This window comes from Marmota flaviventris, chromosome 9 (assembly GCF_047511675.1).
Source record: "Marmota flaviventris isolate mMarFla1 chromosome 9, mMarFla1.hap1, whole genome shotgun sequence".
Classification (NCBI taxonomy): Eukaryota; Metazoa; Chordata; class Mammalia; order Rodentia; family Sciuridae; genus Marmota; species Marmota flaviventris.
In genome coordinates, this window is record NC_092506.1 from 21507460 (window position 1) to 21529363 (window position 21904).

At 55.9% G+C, this 21904-nt stretch overlaps 1 protein-coding gene across 1 annotated transcript in view; it reads left to right on the forward strand.

The window, feature by feature from the left end:
* The first annotated feature begins 226 nt into the window (after positions 1-226).
* The window catches only part of Syt13 (synaptotagmin 13), a 44963-nt gene continuing 23285 nt past the window's right edge, over positions 227-21904 (forward strand). The window contains exon 1 of the mRNA XM_027936630.2: positions 227-409. Coding sequence (XP_027792431.2) covers positions 227-409 — 183 coding nt within the window. The remainder of the gene's footprint in view (positions 410-21904) is intronic.

A 21904-nucleotide genomic window follows, 5' to 3' on the forward strand; every position in this document is an offset into this window, starting at 1 on the left:
GGGTCCGGTCACATGTTGGCGGGAAGGGGGGAGGCGGCTGATTGACGCGGCTCGGTGTCAGCCTCCTCTCTGACGTCCTCGCCGCCGTCCTCCCTCCCTCTCTCCCTCGCTCCCCGCCCCTCTGGCGGCGGGAGAGCTGCTGGCTCGCGGGGACCCGGCAGCTGCTTAGCGGCGGGCGGCGGCCGGGACCTGGGGTGGTGCGAGGCGGCGGGACCGAGCAGGCACCATGGTGCTGTCGGTGCCTGTGATCGCGCTGGGCGCCACGCTGGGCACCGCCACCAGCATCCTCGCGCTGTGCGGGGTCACCTGCCTGTGCCGGCACATGCACCCCAAGAAGGGGCTGCTGCCGCGGGACCGAGAGCCGGACCCCGAGAAGGCGAGGCCGGGGGTGCTCCAGCCCGCCCAACAGGTGAGCGGCGCCTGGCCCTCCCGCGAGGCGGGGTCGCCGGGCTGCGGCGGGGACCTGGGGGCGCGGGCGGGGGCGCCGCGGCCGCGATGCTCCCTTCGCTCTCGCACTTGGCTGGGAGGGGGCCGCGGGCGTGCCCCAGGGGTCGGGGAGGCCTGGGGGGGATCGGAGGGAGCTGAAGGGTAACTGGGGGTGAGGGGTGCAGAGAGGCACGGAGAGGGATGGGGTGCCGCAGCGAGGGCTGAAGGGGAGGGCAGGGGAAGGGGCCCGGGTAGCAATGGGGACCCAGGGGAGCGTAGGGACTTGGGGGCTGTGGGGTAAGGGCACTCGGAAGAGGACGTGGGAGGGGGCCGGGAGCCTGGCTGCAGGAACCGGAGGCTGAGAGGGACAGTGGGGAAGCGACAGGATCGGGGACAGGAGTGGGGTCTGCGGAGGGAGGAGGGAGCTGGGCGGCCGCGGACCTGGCGGAGAAGAAAACCCAAAGGGAGCTGCGCCCCCCCCCTCCCCGCCCGCGCCTCCTCCTCCAGCGGGGACTGGGGGTGGGACAGGGCGACACCAGGAGGGGCTTCCTGTCCTCAGCTCTGCCAGCCAGGGGTCGCCGCAGCCTCCGCAGTGGTCTCTGAAGGTCCCTGGAGCAGGAGGGTGGTCCCCCTTGCATCTGCTCGGGCCAGAGCTCCTTGGGGCAGGAAATGGGCTGCAGTCCCAGGGTGCCCTGCGGCAGCGGGGGCCGGGAGGGGTCTAGTCCCCAGCCGGCTGTGACCTCCAGGGTGTTCTCCAGGGATGGTGCCAGATGTTCCCTGGAGGACCCCAGGAGGTGCCTTGTCAGAGTGCTTTGAGGAAGGCTGGCCCTGTGCTAGGGGGGTGACTTAAATGACCTCCCAAGTCCCTCTAGATTCCTTCCGGAGCTCACAGGGCTCTGGAGTGGCACTCAACCTGGTGCGGCTTCCATCCTCCTTTTTCCAATCAATTATTCCAAAGCCACCGGGTCCAGGTGTGCGGGGCCTGTGCCAGTCACCATACAGTGACCCTGGAAGGGAAAGTGGTTTGAGTTCTTACAACTGAAGGAAAGTGGCATTGACTCTGGCTGAATAGGAGCTGCAGGGCAGTGGGACGTCAGGCTGGAATGATCTAGAAGTGGGAGTAGCGAGATCCCCTCTGGCAGGGGTTGGAGGAACCCTTTTCCAGAAGTGATGGAGCCCGGCTGCCTCTCAAGCTCCTCTCCTGCCCAGGGCACCTAGGGACGGCCACTGTGCTGCCTTTCAGGGGTGGCTCTCTGGGCACTGTGTCCTCCCTTCCCCGAGAGGACCCCTGGAGAAGCAGTGGGTTTAAGTGACCTCCAGGACCCCTCTAGTGCTTTGTCCTATTGACAACCAGTAGCTGGCTCCAGGGCTGATCATCTGCTAAAGACAAGGCAGGAAGTCTCAGCCCCGCCTAAGATTGTCCACACATCTCATTAGACAAGTCACAGCAAACCATGGCACAGGCTCTGTGCCAGGCACTCTTATGAGTGCTTTACATTATTAATGCATTTAACAACCCGTCAAAAGATTAGGAAACAGAGGTTCAGAGAGGGTAAGTAACTTGCCCAAGGTCACACAGAGAAGTTTTAGAGCCTAGCTCTCCAGAACTGGTCTGACTTTGGAGTCCATACCCGCAGCTGCTCCACGGTGCTCCCTCACCTGCCTGATCCAGAGTGGCTCTCTCTACAGCCCGGCTCAGGCCAGTGTCCTCTTCTTTTGCAGTCTCTGCCTCCCTGGTTTTATGATTATTCTTATAGGACACTGAGCTCTGTCCTCCCCTCTCTTCTAGCTTTTCACACAGATGGCTTCTTCTGACCCTTTAGGTTTCTTTTGTGTTTCAGTGTCACCGAGTCAGGGAGGAGAATGCCTACTGTCATGTGAAACAAGGCATCTCCACGTTACCCTCTCCCATACCATTGCTTCCAGATTCTTCCACAGCACTTGTGACAGTGCAGTGGGGTCTTTGGTTCTCGCCTCCGTGCGTAATACTTATTCCCAGCACAGAGTAGGTTCAGTGTCTGGAAACCACCTGGCGTCCAAGAAAAAAACTGTCACACACAACTGCATCCCAGGAGCCAGTTGGGGGTAGCTCTGTTAGTGCCTCCCAGGTGGGTGCATCCGCCTTGTGCCGGCTCTAGAGGGACACAATAAGCCTTTATTGACACATGACACCTGCCCATCCACAGTCCCCTGGGGGACATGGGATGGGGCCACCTGGGGCTCCGTCTATAGAGTGTGGCAGGCTGAGGTCTCACAATGGCTTGGTGGCAGCCTCCTTCAGCCGCTGACCCAGATAAAGTAAATAGAGGAAAGACGGCCCAGGGGATTTCAAAGAAAGTCAGGCGTACGGTGTCTGCAGGGTGGCAGGTGACGTGATCTAAGTGGCAGATGTGGACAAAGAAGACACGGCCAGTGGTGCTCTCTGAAGATGCGCCTTAGAGAGAAAGGGCTGGGGGGAGGGGAACGGCTTCCGACTCCTGCCGCCTGGCAGAGGGGTGTGAGGTTTGGAAAGTCCCCCTCCCCCCTCCCCGAGAACTGGGCCATCTGCAGGGACAGAGACGCCCCCATCCTGTTGGGGAACCCCTGGGGTTTGCAGGCCGGGCCTAGGAACCGGATTTCTGGCCCTGGAGGGCTACGTGAAGGTGAAGGTTCTTGAGATTCTGAAGAGAACTTTGACGTCTCCCAGGGGTTTTGAACCTGCTGATGGGCCCGAGGACAGAGTTTCCAGGGTCATGGGCTTGGATAGGAAGATAGAAGTGACATCTTTATTTTCATCTGCCTCCAACGGGAACAGCATCTTCTGTAAGAAGAAATAAAAACAAACCGCAGTCGTCTCACCAATCCATGTGACTTTGTCCCCAGGGAAAGTCATGGATGGTTCCAGACACAGGTTCTTCACCACGGGACACACTCATCCCTAATTCAGAGTGTGGGACCCGCCCAGGCTCCTTCCAGTCCCTGTTGGTCAACGCATCGACAAGGAAGCGCCCGGCGTCCCTTCCACTGCCCTGCGTTCTCGGCTGTTCCTCTGAACCCCGCCGTCTTCTATTTTCTGCTTTTTCAAACATTCTTAGGATGTGTCCCTGGGCTTCTGGGGACAGCTCCAGGAATCCTAGAGGTCAGCAAGCCCTACTCAGGGGAGGGGACAGAGAGTGGAAGCGCTTGGTCACAGGTCCCCTGTAGTGCCTCCAGCCAGCCCCGGGCCACAGTTCTTCGTGGCTCTTAAACGCACACTCTGGACCTCTCTCTTGTCCTTGTCCTCGCTCACGGCGACCGTCAGGGGATCCAAGGAATTCTGTCTCACCACTTGCTTGCTCTTGGTCTGGCAGGACCCCTGGGACCTTCCTGTCACCAGCCCAGGCTGGGAAGCTTGGTTATTATGGGTGCCGGTGGCCTGAGCAGGGAGGCAGAGCTGGGACAAGGACCTCCTTCTTGCTTCCGAATGCACTTGCTGGTGGCAACGGACCCTGGTTGTCTCTGCCTCTTGTCTGTGCGGGCTGCCCCTGGGCGGCCCTGGGTCCTCTCAGAGGAAGTCCTCTGCCCTGCCTACCAACTGGAGAGCCAGCGGAGCTGCCCCTTCCCGTCACACAGGATTCAGTCCTGTCTTCAGAGAGCCTTGTCTTGGGGTCCCCTTAGCCCTTACCTTGTTGTGACCTTAAGTGGCTTTCTCAAATGCTGGAGAGGCCCTCAGGGGACCCTGATGCTGTCCCCTCAAAGCCAATGTGCAGTGGAAGGCTCAGTAAGATTACTCGGCCTCAGCAGCGGTCACTACGTAGGCCTCTTGTGTCCACACCGCCCGTTTCCCACTATCAAACTGAAAAGTCCATCCTTCCAGGGAGGCAGAGCCCGGAGGGGCTTTCTATGGACGCTAGAATATCAATTCCAAGATTTGATGAAATAAGTGACAAATTTATATCAAACAAACAATGTGTGTACCGTACCCCCCTTCCCAAGGCCAGGAGCGTGTCCTTCATTATTTATTTATTTGTTTGTTTGTTTGGTTGGTTGGTTGGTATCCCTTACAACATCTGCTTGAAGTTAGGCACGTGACGAGGTATCTTTTGAACTCAGTCACCATATTGCTGTAGGAATGAACAGGACAGGGTGGTCACCGAGGGGGTGCCATCAGGGAGGCATTGACAGGAAATCTGAAGCTGGCCCTACTTATTGGTGGGGCTCCCCTGGGGGAGTGGGGCCGTGTCCAGCCTTTGGCTGCTGCCCTGCTTGGTGACATGTGCTGGTCACACAGTGTGGTCACTCTGTGACAACGTGCCCAGCCCAATGCATATGACGTGTGAGCTTCTCGCTACGTAGTTAGACATTGATTTTTAATATGTCATATTAAAAACTGTCATGGAGTCACGTGACGGGTGTTTATATTCATTTAATATTTTTATGATCAGGAGGACTTTGGGGCTATACTTGAGAGGACCCTGTCTGTGGTCTGTTATAAGCTGCCTCCCAGGCCCTGTCTGCCGTTGTCCTGTGGCAGAGAGACGGCCCCTTGGCACTGGGGCCTCGGCACCATCGGTGGGCAGTGGTGCCCCTCCCACCCCTCCCTCTCCTGGCCCTAGACCCTGGGCAGCCCCCCACCCTCACCTTCCTCACCCTGGCAGAGCCCGGTGGCGGGCACAGGTGCTGCCTTTCGTGTTAATGAGCTCACTCATCGGGGCAGTGGGCACTGGTGGGCACTGGTGGGCAAAGGCTGCCGCAGAGCAAAGATAGCCCTGCTCCTCCGGATGAGCAGGGCGGGAGGGGACGACGGGTGGGCGGTGGCCGTGACAGCCTTCTAGTGCTGCCTGGTGCACCCTTCAGGGAGCCGGGAAAGCCTCAGCCCACACAGAGCTTCCCGCAGCTTGGGGTGATGGCCTCCCAGGCGCGCCTGCCCATCATGACCACAGGCGGCCCAGGAACTGTGACCCCACCCCGGGAACTGACTGGCCGCACACGGCTGTGAGGCCACCTCTGTGGGTCCCCGCCCTTCAGCCTTTACTTGTTTGTTATGGCTGTTTTTTGTTTGTTTTGTGTACTTTGCTTCTTGTGGCTGGAACCCAGGCAGAGCGTGCACGTCCTCCCGCTGAGCTACTCCTGTGGTTTCAAGGGTCCATTCTGAGCTCACTGTGAGCCCACGTCCTGACTGATGACCCCCTCGTCCCCACAAACACCACCAACAGCAAGAGATCCGCTCCCATAGAGCCATCCTGGTGTGAATCAGGCTTTGCCTGTGCCGGTCACTGTGCGGGTCACTGTTCTAAGCACTTGAACCATATGGATGCAGACCTTCCCATTAGCACTGTGAAATGAGCGTATTTTTGTTTGCACTTTACAGATGGGAAAGTGAAACACAGAAAGCTGAGGGGCTCTTTTCAGTGGGGAGCTGGAATGGGGTCGAGGGCTCTGTCTCAGGCCCCACTTGGGATCACCTGGCTGCAGCTCAGGAGAAAAAACACACTCGGGATCTTATCTGAGCCACTGCGTCTCCGCGGACCTGTGGGCCCGGCTCTCCGCACAGCCCCAGCAGGGCAGGCTCGGGCCTTCCCCGTGGAGAGCTTTGCCTCCTGTGCGTCCCTGTGCTCCAGGCGCTGGGTGTAGCTCAGGACCCTCCAGAGACGCTGGTCGCAGTGGACATGTTTGGGCTGGTTGCTTAGCAACAGGAAGACAGTATGCATTTTTCAGCAGGAAATTAGCCTGGATGGTTGCAGGGAGAGGTGCACACCCACGGAGACAGCAGGCCTTCCAGACACCCAGGCTGGGGACTCTGGGTCTGTGTCCCTCAGCCCTGTCCCCGTGGGGGCTTCCCCTTGGTGCAGCGTAGAGGCCACTCAGGCGCGCGCCTCTCTCCTCGTGGAGGCCCGTTGTTCAGTCAGGCAGGACCTGGGTTTCCGATAAGGCCCAGGTCACTGTCAACTCCTGGGCGGCAGGAAGGGGGATCCAGAGGCCAGACGCAGCGAGGGGCAGAGCTGAGGAGAATCACATGGGGCCTAAGCAGATGGGGAGGAAGAGAAGAAACCCACCGACGGGCGAGAATCGGAGCCAGGGAGGAAGAGGGGCCACGGCAGACACCCACCCTCAAGTCAGAGCGTGGGGGGAGTCAGTGGAGAGGAGCCCTTTCCTGTCCAATTCCCAGTGACCACCTCACTGCACCCAGTGCCCCTGGGGACCCTGCTTTGAGGACGGAGGAGGTCAGTTTCATAAGGACACGTTTCCAGAGCCAAGGGCTCGTATTTTGCGTATCGGAATCAACACACCCGAGCACAGAAAGGCCCCTACAGCCAACTTGATGAGAAATAATGTGTTAAGGGAACTCAAAAGGAAAACAATGAAAGGGCCATGTGCCCCCCCTCCTCCTCCCTCTTCCCCCCTCCTCCCCTTCCTCCTTGATCATGTTTATTGAGCACCTACTGCATACCAGATACAGTGCTGGAGTTGGGAATACAATGGTACCCAACAACGCAGTGACCTAGTGTCAGTTCTCATGGAACTAAAGATGTAATGGGGGAGACCAGAGTCCAAATAAGTGAAAGTGTACCACGGGGGTAAGTGATCTGAAGAGACGGTGCTGGTGTTAGGAGGGTGCAAGGTGGAAATGACCCAATCAGGGAGGTCAGGGGAGGCTTTCTTGGAGAGAGCAACGGCCTAGCTAAGAGCTGGAATTGGAGCACAGGTTAACCAGGGCCATAGGGATGGGTGTTGGGAGCACCAAAAAGAGGATTGAGCCTGTGCAAGGGTCCTGAGGCAGAGGGTCCTAGCGCCGAGGAGGGCCTGGGGATGGTGGTGCACATGAAGAGTGGCCAGTGTGTGATGGGGCAGGCAGGGCCTTGTGAACCTCAGACAGCCAGCTCAGGCAGGCAGGACTCAATCATTCACTAACATCCCTACAAGGCCACTGAGCCTGTCCTGATGGTACGAAGGTCACAGTTACTTTCAAAGCTCTTTTTTCTTTTGCATTGCAGTAGAATCCATGAAAAATTAACCATTTTTAAAACCATTTTAAAAAAGAGACAGGTGGTCAGTTCACTGTTGAAAACACCACCTCCGCCTCGTCCCAGGACCTTTTCATCACCCCCAAAGCAAGCCCTACCACCAGGCAGTCCCCTGCCCTCTCCCCTCCCCAGCCCCCGGTAACCGCTCCTGTTTCCTGTCTCTGTGGCTCTGCCTGTTCTGGACGTTTCCTAGGAACGGATGCAGGCCGTGTGTGTCCCTCTGTCTCTGGCTTCTTGCGCTCAGCACCCTGCGGCGCGGTCCTAACTGGGCATCGGGCTGGTTGTCACTCTTGGCCGTGTGCGTCCGCTTCAGTATCCGTGTGAGCACCGCTGTCGGCTGCTCGAGGTCCACAGCTAGGACCGACTTGCAGATCCTCCTGGAACCCTGTGTGGGACTCCTGAGGGGTGGCCCCAGGGCCCTCAGGGGCAGGTCATCGGGCTTCCACCAGCAGGATCCAGGCCCACCCACCCCCCACGCCCACCCCCAGCGGTCCTTTCCATTCTTTTCTGGGCACAGCTGCCCTGGTGTGGCCTCTTCTAAGCTTTTCATATATATATATATAAAATTCAAAGCCTTTTCCAAAGTTATCTTTATAGGTTTATTCTGATTTATACTCCTGATGTATTTCTTAGAAAGTCGTTATTGGAAAACTTAGCAAGTACATGAGCATATAAACAAAGATGACGTAGCAGTTAGATTACAGATCAGCTGAATGGTTGTTGATCTGTGGCATTCTCTGTAGGAGGTGGGAATTTCTTTTTCTTTTTTAATCTTTTTTTTTTTTTTTGTATCAGGGATGGAATCCAGAGGCACTTAACCACTGAGCCACATCCCCGGTCCTTTTCTATATTTTATTTTGAGACAGGGTCTCACTGAGTTGCTGAGGCTGACATTTGAATCCGAGATCCTCCTTCCTCGGCCTCCCAAGTCACTGAGATTATAGGTGTGTGCCACTGTGCCCAGCCTGTTTCAACTGGCACAATAATTGTATTTATGGGCTCCAATGTGATTTCTGATCCGTGAGCACATTCTGGAGTGATCAGATGGGGGGAGCGTGCCCGTCTCTGTGCCCTCTCTCCCTCCCTCTGTGGTGGGGCACCCACAAACCTCTCTCAAGCTCTTTTGAGATTTGCACTGTTGTTGACTCTAGTGGCCCTCCTGTGCCACCGGCCACCGGAACCAGCCGACTACAGCTTGGTCCCATTGACCAGCCTCTCCTTGTCCCCTCCCTCTCCTCGGCCTCTGTGACCGCCGTCCCACGCCGCTTCTCTTCTGTGAAGGTAGCTTTCCAGATTCCGCGTGGGAGTGACGCTGGGCGCTGTTTGTCCTCATGAATCTGGGTTGTCCACCGAGGGTGATGCCTTCCGGGTCCATCCATCCTGTCACGCAGGGCGGGCTGTCATCTGTTGGAGTGACGCTGGAGAGAGTTGCATGGTGAATCTGTTCCACACTTTTCATCCACCGTCTGTGGCGGGGCCTCGGGTCGAGTCTACATTTTGCTCGTGGGAACAGGGCTGCCGTGAATGTGGGGTGCGGGTCTCAGCGTGTTCTGTCCTGTCCTGTGGCTGCACCCCCAGCACCGGGACTACCAGCTCATACGGGAGTTCCCTTTTTTATTTTTGGAGGAACTTCAAAAACATAATGGCCGAAGTGACTTAAATTCCCATCAACCATGGGTAAGGGTTCTCTTTGCCACATTCTCACCAACACTTGTTATTTTTTTTTCCATTTCTTTTCGTCCTGGGGAATTAACCCAGGGGGTGCGTTGCCACGGACCACATCCCCAGCCCTTTCTATTTATTTATTTTAGTTTGAGACAGAGTCTCACCAAGTTGCCGAGGCTGGCCTCGAATTTGTGGTCCTCTTGCCTCAGCCTCCCAAGCCACTGGGATTACAGACATGTGACACAATGTCTGGCCCTTTCTCTTTCTGATAGTGGCCATCCAGCTGGAGTGAGACGAGGCCTCGCTGGGGTTTGATGTGCGTCTGCTCTGGTGGCCAGTGATGCTGAGCACGTCCTCACCTCCTGTTGGCTGTTTGTGTGTCTTCTCAATATCTAGGTGTTCTGCCCATTTTCAAATAGGATCATTGGGGTTTTGCTATTGAGTGCAAACTCTCATGTTAGAAAGATTCCTCTGTCACCGGCGAGTCTTTAGCAGCCTTTTGCTCTTGTCTAGGTGGGCACACCTGGTGGCTCCTGAGTCCCAGGGGGAAGAGGAGTGCACAGCAGTCCTGGCCCCTCTCTCAGCACACTGGCACCCGCCCTGTTCCTCAAATATGTTGCCTGTTATGTCCCCATCACCTTCCCCGTCCCTCCCCTCACAGCTTTGGGCCCTCAGGGGTCCCAATATGCTCCATCCAGCAGGTGAAGGCTCTCGGGTCCCTAGTCCCACTGGGTGGTGTGTGCACCTTTCAACCCCCCCGCCTTTCTAATTGATGTCGCCCACTGGGCCAGGCGAGGGGGTTCGGAGCATTCTCCACGGGGCTGGTACAATGCTCACCAGGAGCTACCTTCTACACCAGGAGCGTCTCCAGGTGCTAACTCACTAGGTAAAATGTGCTTTCATTGCTTTATATGATAAGAAAACCACGGTGTTGAAGGGCACTGCAATGATATCTTGGGACATTGATCAGGACTTTGGGTGGCCTTGGAATGCGTTATAGTTTTTCCCGTTAAAATAATGCACCAGCACTGCCTGCCTTCTGGAATGGACAGCCAGCACGTTCCCAGGAAATGGCAGAGCCCATAAGGGGTTCTTGCGTCTGTGCGTATGCATTTTAAAAGCGAGGAGAAGGACCCTCCGGGAATTCTGTGCACTTGAGTCTTGTCCACCTGGCAGAGACCTTAGGACACGGTGACACATTTCCTTGACTCCTCCACCCTCACCACCTTTCCTTCCTCGAGGTAACAGGAAGCCAGGGGGAGGAGTGCATGGCAGAGAGGCCTGGTGACCAGAGTGGGAGGCGGAGGAGGAGGGGACTGTGGGACTTGGGCCAAAATTCACGTCGCAGGCTCGGAGCAGCAGGAGCGGGCGCTGTGTCCCCTGGAGAAGCTCCGAGCCCACCAGGGAATGGGGGAGTTGAGGGGAGGGGGTGCGGGCAGCGTCCCTGTCCTTGGCTCCTCCCCCAGGTCCCTGTTCTCTTGGTTGACATTGGACAGAGTTTCCCAGATCGTCAGCTGCCAGCTGATGGGAGGACACCCACACTTCACTGGGAACAGCGGGGGACTTGCTGCCGAGGTGGCGTCAGGGGGAGCGGTGGACGGTGAGGCAGCTGTACAGTCTGCTGCTCAGATGGGGGGCTGCTCGGGAGGGAGTGGGGTGGGGAAGGGCTCATGGAAACAGCCACAGGCCCCCACCGCCCCGGGCAGCCCCGGGCACTGCCGCCTTCGGAAGGCTCCTCCTCTCCGTGGGCACTGCCCAGCTCCCCGCCACCCACCTTCCTCCCCACCACGGTGACTTCATGCGGAAGAAAGGGCAAGGCCACCAGGGAAGGTGTGGTGGCTTCAAGAGAAACACAGCAGGACCCGCCGGCCCCGTGGTCCATTCTCTCAAGGGCATCACCTAACGAGCTCGTCACAGGCAACAGGAGGGATCCTAGGAGCAGCAAGTGATTGTCACCCTCTGTGCCACAGCCACAGTGCAGAACCTAGAGAGGCCATCAGGGGTCCCGGCCCCAGCTGCCGGAGGGCGTTCGACTTGGGGTCCCCGGGAGTATCCGTTTTAAGTACCAGCCTGCTGCCGCGGTGGACATGCTCTGAGGGTGTCTGCCGAGGGCTTACGTGTTGGAAGCTTGGTCCCCAGCGAGGCAATGTTTAGAGGTGGTGGACCTTTAAGAGGTGGAGCCTAATAGGAAATCATTAGGTCATTAGGACACGGCCCGCCCCTAGGGGATTAATACCGTTTCATGGAACCTGTGGTTAGTTATAAAAGAGTGAGCCTGCCCCTGAATCACTCTCTGACCTCCTGTCTTGCTGTGATTTCTCCCTCTCACACTTGCTCCCACCATAAGACCCACCACGAGGCCCTCACCACAGCTGGTGCTATTTGAACTTTCAGCCTCTTTTCTTTATACGTTACCCAGCCTCGGGCATCTCATTACAGTGATGGAAATGGACAAATATGCTTCCCAATAGAGAAAATTGTCTCTCAGAATAAAAATATTCATTTTATGATGAAGATGCTGAGCTATCAATCATAGGAAGCAAGTGAGACACAAAATCCTGAACTTGAATTTAGACTCCTCCATGACCTTGGCCATGCTGAATCTCACTTTTCTCATAGATGAACTGGAAATGGATAGTAATAAGGTTCTCTAAGGCAAGGTTTAGGATGGAATGAGATGACTCTCATGAAGGCACCAGAAGCCTCGGCCCTGGCTACTCCTCAAAGCTCAGTTTAGGTGTCTCTGAATCATTTTCTTCTTTTTCCTTTGCCAAAGCAGTGGCTTGTCTCCAGGCAGGGGGAGAGACTATATTAAAAGTGTCCCAGATGTGAAAGATGAAATGCTCCTGCTGGTTTGGGGAGGGGAGCAGGAACCTCCACTTCTAGGACATTCCTTCATCCCATATGGATTTCTTGACCACCTACTGTGTGCAAGGCCCTGACTAAGCAAGCATTGGACACCACAGTCACAAAGTGAACCACATCCCTGACGCTGTGCAGTTCATGTTCCAGGGGGAGAGATGCTCGTCTTGCAGACACATCGTGGAAGTGGACAGCTGTGGAGGGTGTGGTGAGGGAGTTCAGGGGCTCCCAAGCAGTAGTTGTTGATCAGTGCTCTGACCTGCAACTGTCTTGGAGACCCCTTCATTAAAAACATTTGGGGCATATATGCCTCATATGTGCATATTTAATTCTTTGTGAAGCACGTGAATATTGATATATGTGCCCTATTATACTAATACATCATGCACATAATAAAGCACATGTAAAATAGACGTGTTTTTTTTAAAAAAAATAAGTTATAGGCCAGATGCAAGTGATGCACACCTGTAATCTCAGCTACTCCAGAGGCAAATTTGAGGCCAGTTGCAGCAACTTAGCAAGACCCTGACTAGAAATCAAAGGGGCTAGGATGCAGCTCAGGGTAGAGCATCTCTGGTTCCAGAGTCAGCTCCAAAGATCACTTAAAAATACACAAACAAATAATTGCACAAAAAATGCCATTACCTCCGTCCCGTATTCCCAGTGGACTTCCCTGCAAGGCTCTGGTACAGTGAGTGGCATTTACTAGGTAAAGGCCTCGGGATGAGGGCCAAGATATCCCAGGGACGGGGCCCACGCAGGGGAAGAAGCAGGGTGGTTAGAAAGGACAGAGGGAGGCCGTGGAGACAGCACAGGGCAGACTGGCGGGAAGGGAGGGACAGGTCAGGCCAGCCAGGGCCATTCAGGAACTTGGGGCCACCATAGGTGCATAGCTCTTTGTCCCAGGAGCTCTGGGAACTATGGAAAGGTCTCTCTCTGGAGGTCTAACTGGTCGGCTTCGGCGGTGCACTGACCCTGACCCCCTGGTCGCTGGGTGCAGAGCAGGCTGGCTGGGGAGCCCGGAAATGAGAACCGGGGAGCGCCCTGGGTCAGACGATGGCGGCCTGCCAGGAGGTGACCTGGTTTGGAGAGATGGCACCAGGAAGAGAGGAGGAGGGCTGACCCTGAGCCTCTGCCCCTCCTGCTGGGTGGCGGCGGCACTCGGTGGGTCAGGGAGCACGGGGTCAGCCGAGGCCAGAGTTCCCTGTTGTGCAGGGGACGAGGGTCTCCGGGGTCACCGTGCCCGCTGTGCTCTAGTTCTGGAACTGTCCAGCTGGCTGGAGATGACCTGGGGGTCTTGTGCAGGGGGTGCCATCGCAGCCAGGAGCACCCTGAGAAAGAGAGGTGAGCGAGAAGGAAGACGCCCAGGGACAGTGTCTGCGGACACTGATGTTGAAGGACAGGCAGTGAGCGGCTAAGGGACACGGGAGGGGGCAAGAGAGAACTCGGGGACAGGAATGTCAAAAACCACAACGAAACATGCTCTCCAAGGGAAGGGCCATCCCAGCCAGAGACCAGTGCTGGAGGTCCTCTGTGGGACGTAGACCACGAAGGTCATCCGTGACCTTGGAGACCCATAGGGACCTCCCGCGGCTGATGGGGCCTCTGGGAATGGGCCGAGGAGTGGGCAGTCCAGGTGATTCTGTGGCTGTGAGGGGCGGGGAGGGGGAAGGTGGTGGCTGTGTAGGGGACAGGTGGTCACTGGAATTTCAAGCACAGAGAGAAACAGTGAAGACAGAGGGAGAGAGACGGAGGGAAGTAGCCGAGGCTCCAAGTGGCTGGGTGCGCGCTCCGGTGCGGGGAGGACACTCCTGCCGCGCAGCCGGGCAGACAGGGCACAGACTGTGCGGGAGGGTGGCGGTTCCCCGTCTCCAGCAGGAGCTGAAGAGCCTCCATTCTGTGGGCTGCCTTTTTTTCTGCGGACGAAATCTGAGGGCAGAGAAAGAGAAATGCAAAATGTGGGCTCGAGGGAGGATTTTGGCAAACAGTAGGACTGCCAGGCAGGCAGAGAGCCTACTTGAGCTTGGTGACGGTGGACGCCTCTGCCCTGGTGGGTGACTGAGCACAAAGCAGGCATCAGAGTGTCCCGATGGATCCAGGCTGGAGTCCTGCAGATGGTGTTAGGGGAGGGCGCGGGCAAGGCGCTCCTTAGACTCTGAAGGGGTGGAAACCAAGCGGGAAGCTGGAAAGCCAAGCAGTAGAGGGTCCTAGTGGTCCTAGTGGTGAGGGGCGAGGTCTAGTAGCGAGGGGCGTGGCCTGGTGGTGAGGGGCGTGGCCTAGTGGTGAGGGGCGTGGCCAGCTGGCTGCAACAGGGCAGATTGTGGAGGAGGGCTCCTTGCTCCTTGATGCCCTGAGCGCAATATGCCCCCCAGGTCAGAAATGCCAGAACCTTCCTTCAGCTCCCTAACAAAGCAGGTAGGGCCTGGGGGAGGGCAGGGTTGGAGTGAAGCTTGACTTCCTTACAGTTAACTCTAAGAGGAGGCCACAACAGGCAATGATGAGTCAGCAGCCTGGGAGGCCGGCTGTCCAGGTGCCGGGTGGTGCTCCTGGATCACTTTGTGTGTGTGTGGTGTTGCTGGGGATTGAACCCAGGGCCTGGGCGTGTGAGGCAGCACTCTACCAACTGAGCTATACACATCCCCGTAGCAAAGCACAGCATTCCCTCTGAAGAGGGAGCCCCTGGTGTCCGCGGCCCCTGAAATCCGTAGGAGGATTTCCCAACCGGCAGCTGGTGACAGGCTGTCCTGGTGGCTCAGAGTCTGGAGAAGTGGGTTGAGACCACTGCCAGGCATCTAGGCCACATCCCAGACTCCAGCGACTGTCCCTGGGCCAGGGGTCCTCACGTCCTGTGCAGGAAAAAGAAGGGCGGCTCTGGCTGCAGCTGCCATCTTTGGAAACCCAGCTCTGGGACCCCAGCGGCCCCCGTGGGGAGGCTGTGCTAATTGCAACCGTGAATGAAAGGCAATTGGACTAATAAATAGTATCAGTGATTAGTATTAGTGATTACGCTGTCATTAAAGGAGGAGGTAAAGTGATTCGACTTTACGCTCCACATGAGCAGGGAGGTGGGAGGCACCTAGGCTCTGGGCTGAAGCTCTGATGGCCCTTCTTCCACATGTGACCCCGGCTAGTGACACAACCTCTCCACACTCAGTCTGGAGTGTGTGCGAGGTCATGTTGTCATCACTGAACTGTTGTGGGAATTAAATGAGATAATACACCAAGCATCGTGCCCAGAGCACAGTAAGTGCTGGGCCTACCCTTTGTGCCCCCAAAGCCACGCTGAATCCTCCCACCTCAGCCTCAGCCTCCCCCTGCTCCCCCGACATCAGCCCTATTGTCTGGCCCCAGTAAGTCCTGGCCCCAGAGAGCCCCCTCCTGTCAGCTGCACTGACAGACTCCCTTACCCTTTGGCATCAGGCAGAACTGGCCCAAGGGAACCCCCGAGGGAGACCTGCCTTATGACATCAGGAGAGTGGTGGGCATTTACCCCCTCTCCCTCCCTGCCAGGTTGCTGGGGGACCGCAGTGTCCCTCACCTGAAGGGCTGAGTTCCTGCCTCCTGTACCCAGCTGGTTCTGGTGACTTGCCTGCTTCTTCAGGCCTAGAGAAGTGCCCAGCTATTCCTGGCCCTGGGGCACCCACTGACTCTTGCTGGCCTCCTTAGCCCTCCACATGGTGGTGTATGTCTGTCATCCCAGCGGCTCAGGAGGCTGAGGCAGGAGGATAGTGAGTTCAAAGCCAGCCTCAGCTACTTAGCAAGCCTCTAGGCAACTCAAGAGAGACCCTGTCTCAAAATAAAATATAAAAAAAGGGCTGGGGATGTGGTTCCATGGGTAAGCGCCCCGGGTTCAATCCCCAGCATGAAATAAATAAATAATCCATCTGCTCCCTGAAGCCCGCCTCCTTGCTCAGAGTGAAAGTGCCGTCTGTTCCCTCCCCTGCTCTTATCAATAGTGTGTTCAGTCCCTTCTGAGGATCCTCACCAGCCCAGCCATCGATGAGAAGAAAGGGATAGAGACAGTATGCCCACGAACACTGTCACTCAACTGGCAAAGATCAGGAGTGCAGTGACAAGACCCTCAATCTGCAGGTTGGATCTTTTAGAAGCCACTTTTATTTTCCCATTTGATCCAGCATCTGGCAGGGCACTGGGCACATTTCACACCTTTTGATAAGTTTCCCCAGATGGACCCCCCGGGCTGGGAAGTCTGGGGCTGCTAATCTCGTCTCAGGAGCTGGCGATGAGCAAGGAGATGCCCCCCCACTGCGTGGTGAGGGAGCCCGTGCTCTAGATGCGACTGACCTGCTGTTGATCGAATCTTATTTTCGTGACAGCATTTTGCAGACTGCCCAGGGCTGGCCCGTGTGAGGTGCAGGGGAATCTGGGGGGTTTGCATCTCACTTAAAGGGATGAGCAGCCCACCTGATGGCACCGATCTGCCTTGAATCTGCCACAGTGGCGGCTGGGAGGGGAGGGGCAGAAGCAGCCTCGTCACTGGCTGTCCCCAAAGCCTCTTCCTTGTTGACTAGATGTTCAAGTCATGCAAGGAACCCATCTGCTGCAAACCCTGCTGTGGCTGCAGATGTCTGGTGACGCTTGGCGGTCTTCTCCTTGGAAAGGGAAGCCGAGAAGCCCTTTCGGAAGTGCTGTGTCCTTGGTCTGCTCTCAAATCCCTCCCAGGGTGGCCTGGGTCACCCCTATCCATCACCTGTTCCTTGGAGAAGTCCTGAGCACCGCCACTTTCTGGTTTCACCCAACCTGGTCCCTTGCTCCCTCCCCCTGCACTGGCAGCTGACAGTCCCCCAGTTTGAGATGCCTCTGTGTCCCCCATCAGTCACCTTGAATCCTGGGCAGAAGCCCCTCCTCCAGGAACCTTCTCTGATCACACCGATGGTGAAAGGCTCCTCCTTCTGTAGCACACAGTCCAGACCTTGGTCTCTTTGGACAGCCTTGGGGCTGTGGCTCAGTGGTAGAGCGAATATCTAGTATTTATGAGGCTCTGGGTTGGGTCCCCAGCACTGCAAAAAAAGTAAAAAGACTACTCTTAGTACTTACTTATCTTTTTCTAAGTCTGCATCAGGAACAACCAATAGCTTCCATCTTGCATGTCCCTTCTTATCCACTGACAATGACTTTCTGGAGCCATGAGTTGAGCACACTGTGTCTGAACTCATCAGGAAAGTATGCTTTCATTGATTAGCTATGTCTGCCATGTGCACAGGAGAGCTGTAGTAGATCATGGAATATCTGGACCCCCACATGAGCACTGTGCTTCCCAAGGGCAGGGACTGTATCTTCCATGGGATAGAAGCTGGGTCAATACGCAAGTAGTGGGCAGCGCGTGTGAGCTGGTTTCCATCTGACGGATTGCAATCTGATGTTTTACTACAGCTCCCCTGACTGTGCTCATGGCAGACATGACTAATCAATCAAAGTATTCTTTCCTGCTGAGCTCAGACATAGTGTTCTCAGCTCATGGCTCCAGAAAGTCATGGATTTGGGTTTAAAGTTGAAATGTAAGGAAGATTCAGTAATAGTCCCTGTCCTATTCTGAAGCCATGCTTTACAACTTGGATTTTTTATTTTTTTGGTCCTGGGTATTGAGCCCAGGGGTGCTTAATCACTGAGCCATACCCGCCAACGGTTTTTATTTTTTTACTTTGAGACAAGGTCTCACTGAGTTGCTTAGGGCCTCACTAAGGTTGCCGAGGCTGGCTTTGAATTTGCAATCCTCCTGCTTCAGCCTCTCAAGCTGCTGGGATTACAGGTGTGCGGTCACCATGCCCAGCACAGCTCGGCTATTTTTGAAGCCTTCATGGTAGAAACTGACGCGCTTTCCCAGTGTCTGCGCTAAGTGGATGGACGTCTTAGGTTAGTGATTCTCTGCACTTTCCTCCACTGAATCGCCGTTGATGGACAATTATTACATGCTTGAAGGGTTCTGAACAATTCACCTCCTCTCTCTCCCATTAAGAAAAGCTTCTGATAATGAAAATGTGTAAAAGAAGTATGGTTACAAGCATGACCTTGAATGTACTTGAGTCAATCTTTAAACGATCAAAAATGACCAAGTTTCAGTCCTTTAACTATCATTTGCAATAAACAGGCACAATAACCGGCTTTAAGACTGTTGTCTTAGTGGATCCATCCATGACCCGAGGACTAGAGAATCAAAAATTCCCATCACTGCTCCGGTCCAAGATCCCAAGTGCAATGTCAAGGAACCTGACATCTCACCACGTTTTTCAGCTTTTAATATCAAAACAACTTTCTTTGGAAAAACAAATATTAAAAACATGGCTGCCACAAATGGAAGGATGAAAACGCTGTTGGGCAGACCCAGAGACCCAGGAGTCCCATGTCACAGATGTCAGCCAGGCCGTCAGCTCCTCCCCACGTCCACCAGGCAGTTGGGCCAGGAGGATCTGAGTCCCTAGGAAAGCAATATGGTGAGTGGGGGAGGGGTCCTGGTGGGAATTTCAGAAGCCAAAGTCTGGCAATGAGACCCTCACTCAGGAGGGAGGCGAGTAGCCACCAGCCCAGCTGTGGCCGCTGATGACAAGCTGGAGGCTGGGGGAGGGGGCTGTGTTTGAGACCCACAGTAGTAACCTGAGGGTTCTTAGACTATCCCAGCTTGTGATGAGGGTCTCCAGTGGCCTTGACATTGTCTTGCGCAGGTCACAAGTGAAACATGTTCTGCACAAAGACTGTCAAACCCAAATTCGGAACAGAATAGTACCCAAGCCGATGCCCAATCGTCCAGGCAGTTCCGTCAACCCCCTGCTGATGGCTGGGGAAGGAGGGCAGGTGGGGAGGAGCCCAGCTGGGCCCAGCTCTGCGGCTGCTCAGCCTAATGACTTGGCACCAGCTGGAAAATCAGAAGCAGTGATTTGGACGTTTCTAGGCGTGGTGGTCAGTAACCAGGGCGACGGCCCCAGGGACCCACACAGGGTAGTGCAGTGGTCAGCACTGGCTCAGGGTGGACTTGGATTCCAAGCTCAGCTTGGTCACGGTAGTTGTGTGACCTTAGGCAATTTCCATTTCTCTCTCTGAGCCTCAATTTCTTCCTGTGTAGAGAAAATGATGACATTTTTTTTTTGATTGCTGTTAGGATATGGAGAACAGAGAAGTAGTCCGCACTTACCTACAGGCTTGGGTAAAGGTTAAAGGCGGTGACCTTGGTGTTGTGCTCTCTGTGTCCTGTGCATGGGGAGGGTCCAGCCTCTGGGGCATTGTGACGCGGCAATTCGAATCAATGCAGGCCCCACCTCTCTTGGGTCTTCAGTCCCACGAAGTCTTTTTAAAATTCCATTTTAAATTCTATTTGCTCCAGAAATATCGGGGCCCTGGCAACACTAGTACTTTTCTCTGTGGGCTGCAGACCCCTGTCCTCTGAACCCCTGCACATTTTCAGGGTGCCGTCTTGGCCTGCTGGTCTACCCCAACCTCGACACCTGTCAGACTGCAGCCAGGCTCCGGGGCGCCCAGCACAAAGTCAGGATCCCTGTGGCTCTCCCTGTACTCCCCCTCTTGCCACCCGCCCTCCCTCTCCCAGGCAATGCTGGCTTGGATCTTACTGACCTGTCTGGCTTTCCCCTGGTCTCCATTACAGCTGTCATATTACAGGGTCCCCCACCTGCCTCTCTCCCCACCCACCACATGGTGCAGACCCTGCCTGCTGAGGGGCTGCTGTCACAGAAAACGTTCTTAACATTGAATGCTGATTGGTTGGAGGCGTGAGTGACGTCTGGGCTGGGCAGGTGGAGGTGGGCCCTCCTCCTCTTGCCCAGCGGGCTCCTCCTTCCATCTGCCTGACCCCTGAGAAGGAGAACTGACCACTGCTTCATTGGGTTCTTGCTCCAGGTCAGGCAGAGAAGCCTACGGCCAAATTGTTGAGAACTCAGGCTCCACAGGCACCTGCCCGGGTTCCAATCCCGCTCTGCGTCTTATTAACCGCCTGACTTAACTCCTCTGAGCGTCAGTTCCTCTTAAGTGAAGTCAGGATGACAGTGACGTCTTCCTCGTGAAGTTGTGAGTTTTGAATGAAACTCGTGTACACCAGTAACTGACACGTGGCTAATGCCAGATGCGATATATATTGATTTTTTTTTTTCAAATGGAAGCTTAGGGAGCCTTACCTGACACTCAGATGCTTAGGACACCACTTCTCTTCCTCTCATTCCCGCGCCCTCGGCCCTGATCTTAACAGTATTTATTCCTACCCTGAATCGCTCGCTTGGCTCTCCTGGTAGATTACTGAACGGTGCTGTTTCTCCATGGTGCCAGCATCCGGAGCCTTAACAATGCTAAGTGAACGGCTGAATGGTGACTAACAGCGGAGAGAGGGGCAGGTGTCACTCCTGGTTGTGTGCGGTTCTGCGTTGGGAGAGGTGCACTGACCCAGCCGACAGCTGGGCTGACCCACCCAGAGTCCCCCGTCTGTCACGTTGGGTGCCAGTCAAGGGGAGGGGTGCACCGCAGAAGTTTTTTTTGTAAATTTTAAAATAACTAGGAATGGAGGAGAGAGTAGGAAGAGGACAGCCCTAAGCCAAGGACTCAGGAGCGGACCGGGCAGGGGAGGGGTTGGGCCTGGACTTGGGATTCACAGAAGGGCAGCTGGTGCCGGGAGGGTTGCCTTGGAAACACTGCTTCCTGTCCCACCCAAGGACAAGCCGCTTCTTCAGAGTGAGGTTCAACCTTGAAGTAAACCCTGCCCCCCTCTGACCCCACTCTGGGATTGGCCCATAAGCGGCCGGCAGCGGAGGGGCCTGGCACTGACCGCTCCTAAGACACATGTCGGTGGGAAGCCAGAGCCCCCACCTGAGAGGCGGGCGGTGCCTGTGAGCAGTCACCCCTCACCAGGGCACCTTTACCTGGGTGTCTGCCTCCTCCCCACCCAGGGGGCCTCAGGTGAGGGGACCACCCACATCATGGTCCCCCCCAGCTCCCAGGCTCCACCCGCCCCCCGCTGAGTCACACCTGGGGGCCTGAGAATGTGACTCGTGCCTCCCCAGGTGAGGCCAGTCCAACCTGGGAACCGCCCCGATGGACGAGCAGCAGGCCCCTGACACACCTCAGGCCCCCGTCCTCCCGACTCTCCAGGAACGGCTTTCCTGTACCTGGAAGGACAGCTTGACAGGCTTCTAGACGGACTTCCAGGGCCGGGAGGGCTGTTCCCGCTCCCAGACTCGCCTCCGAGCCCGTCCCTCCCTGGGAGCAAAGGGGTTTTCTCAGCCAGTCCAGCTTGGCCTCTGCACCTCAGGCTGCCGCCCCGCCTTAGGAGGGTGTGGGAGTGTGTGAGTGTGTGTGAGTGTGTGTGAGTGTGGGTGTGTGGGTATGTGTGAGTATGTGATTGTGTGGGTGTGTGGGTATGTGTGAGTATGTGATTGTGTGGGTGTGTGCATGTGTGAGTGTGGGTGTGAGTGTGGGTGTGTGAGTGTGTGAGTGTGTGGGTGTGTGGGTATGTGTGAGTGTGTGATTGTGTGGGTGTGTGCATGTGTGAGTGTGTGTGTGAGTGTGGGTGTGTGAGTGTTTGAGTGTGTGTGTGAGTGTGGGAGTGTGTGTGTGTGAGTGTGGGAGTGTGTGTGAATGTGTGGGTGTGTGGGTGTGAGCATTTGAGTGTGTGAGTGTGTGTGTGTGTGCATGTGGGAGTGTGTGTGTGCGTGTGGGAGTGTGTGTGTGAGTGTGGGTGTGTGAGTGTGTGAGTGTGTGTGTGAGCGTTTGAGTGTGTGTGTGAGTGTGGGAGTGTGTGTGTGTGTGTGAGTGTGGGAGTGTGTGTGGGTGTGTGAATGTGTGGGAGTGTGTGTGGGTGTGAGCATTTGAGTGTGTGAGTGTGTGGGTGTGTGTGTGCGTGTGTGAGTGTGTGTGTGAGTGTGTATCTATCTCTGCAGATTCTTCCTGGGTACCACTTGCACACAGTGAACTACACACACCCCACAGTTACAGCCAAACCAGTTTTGACAGGA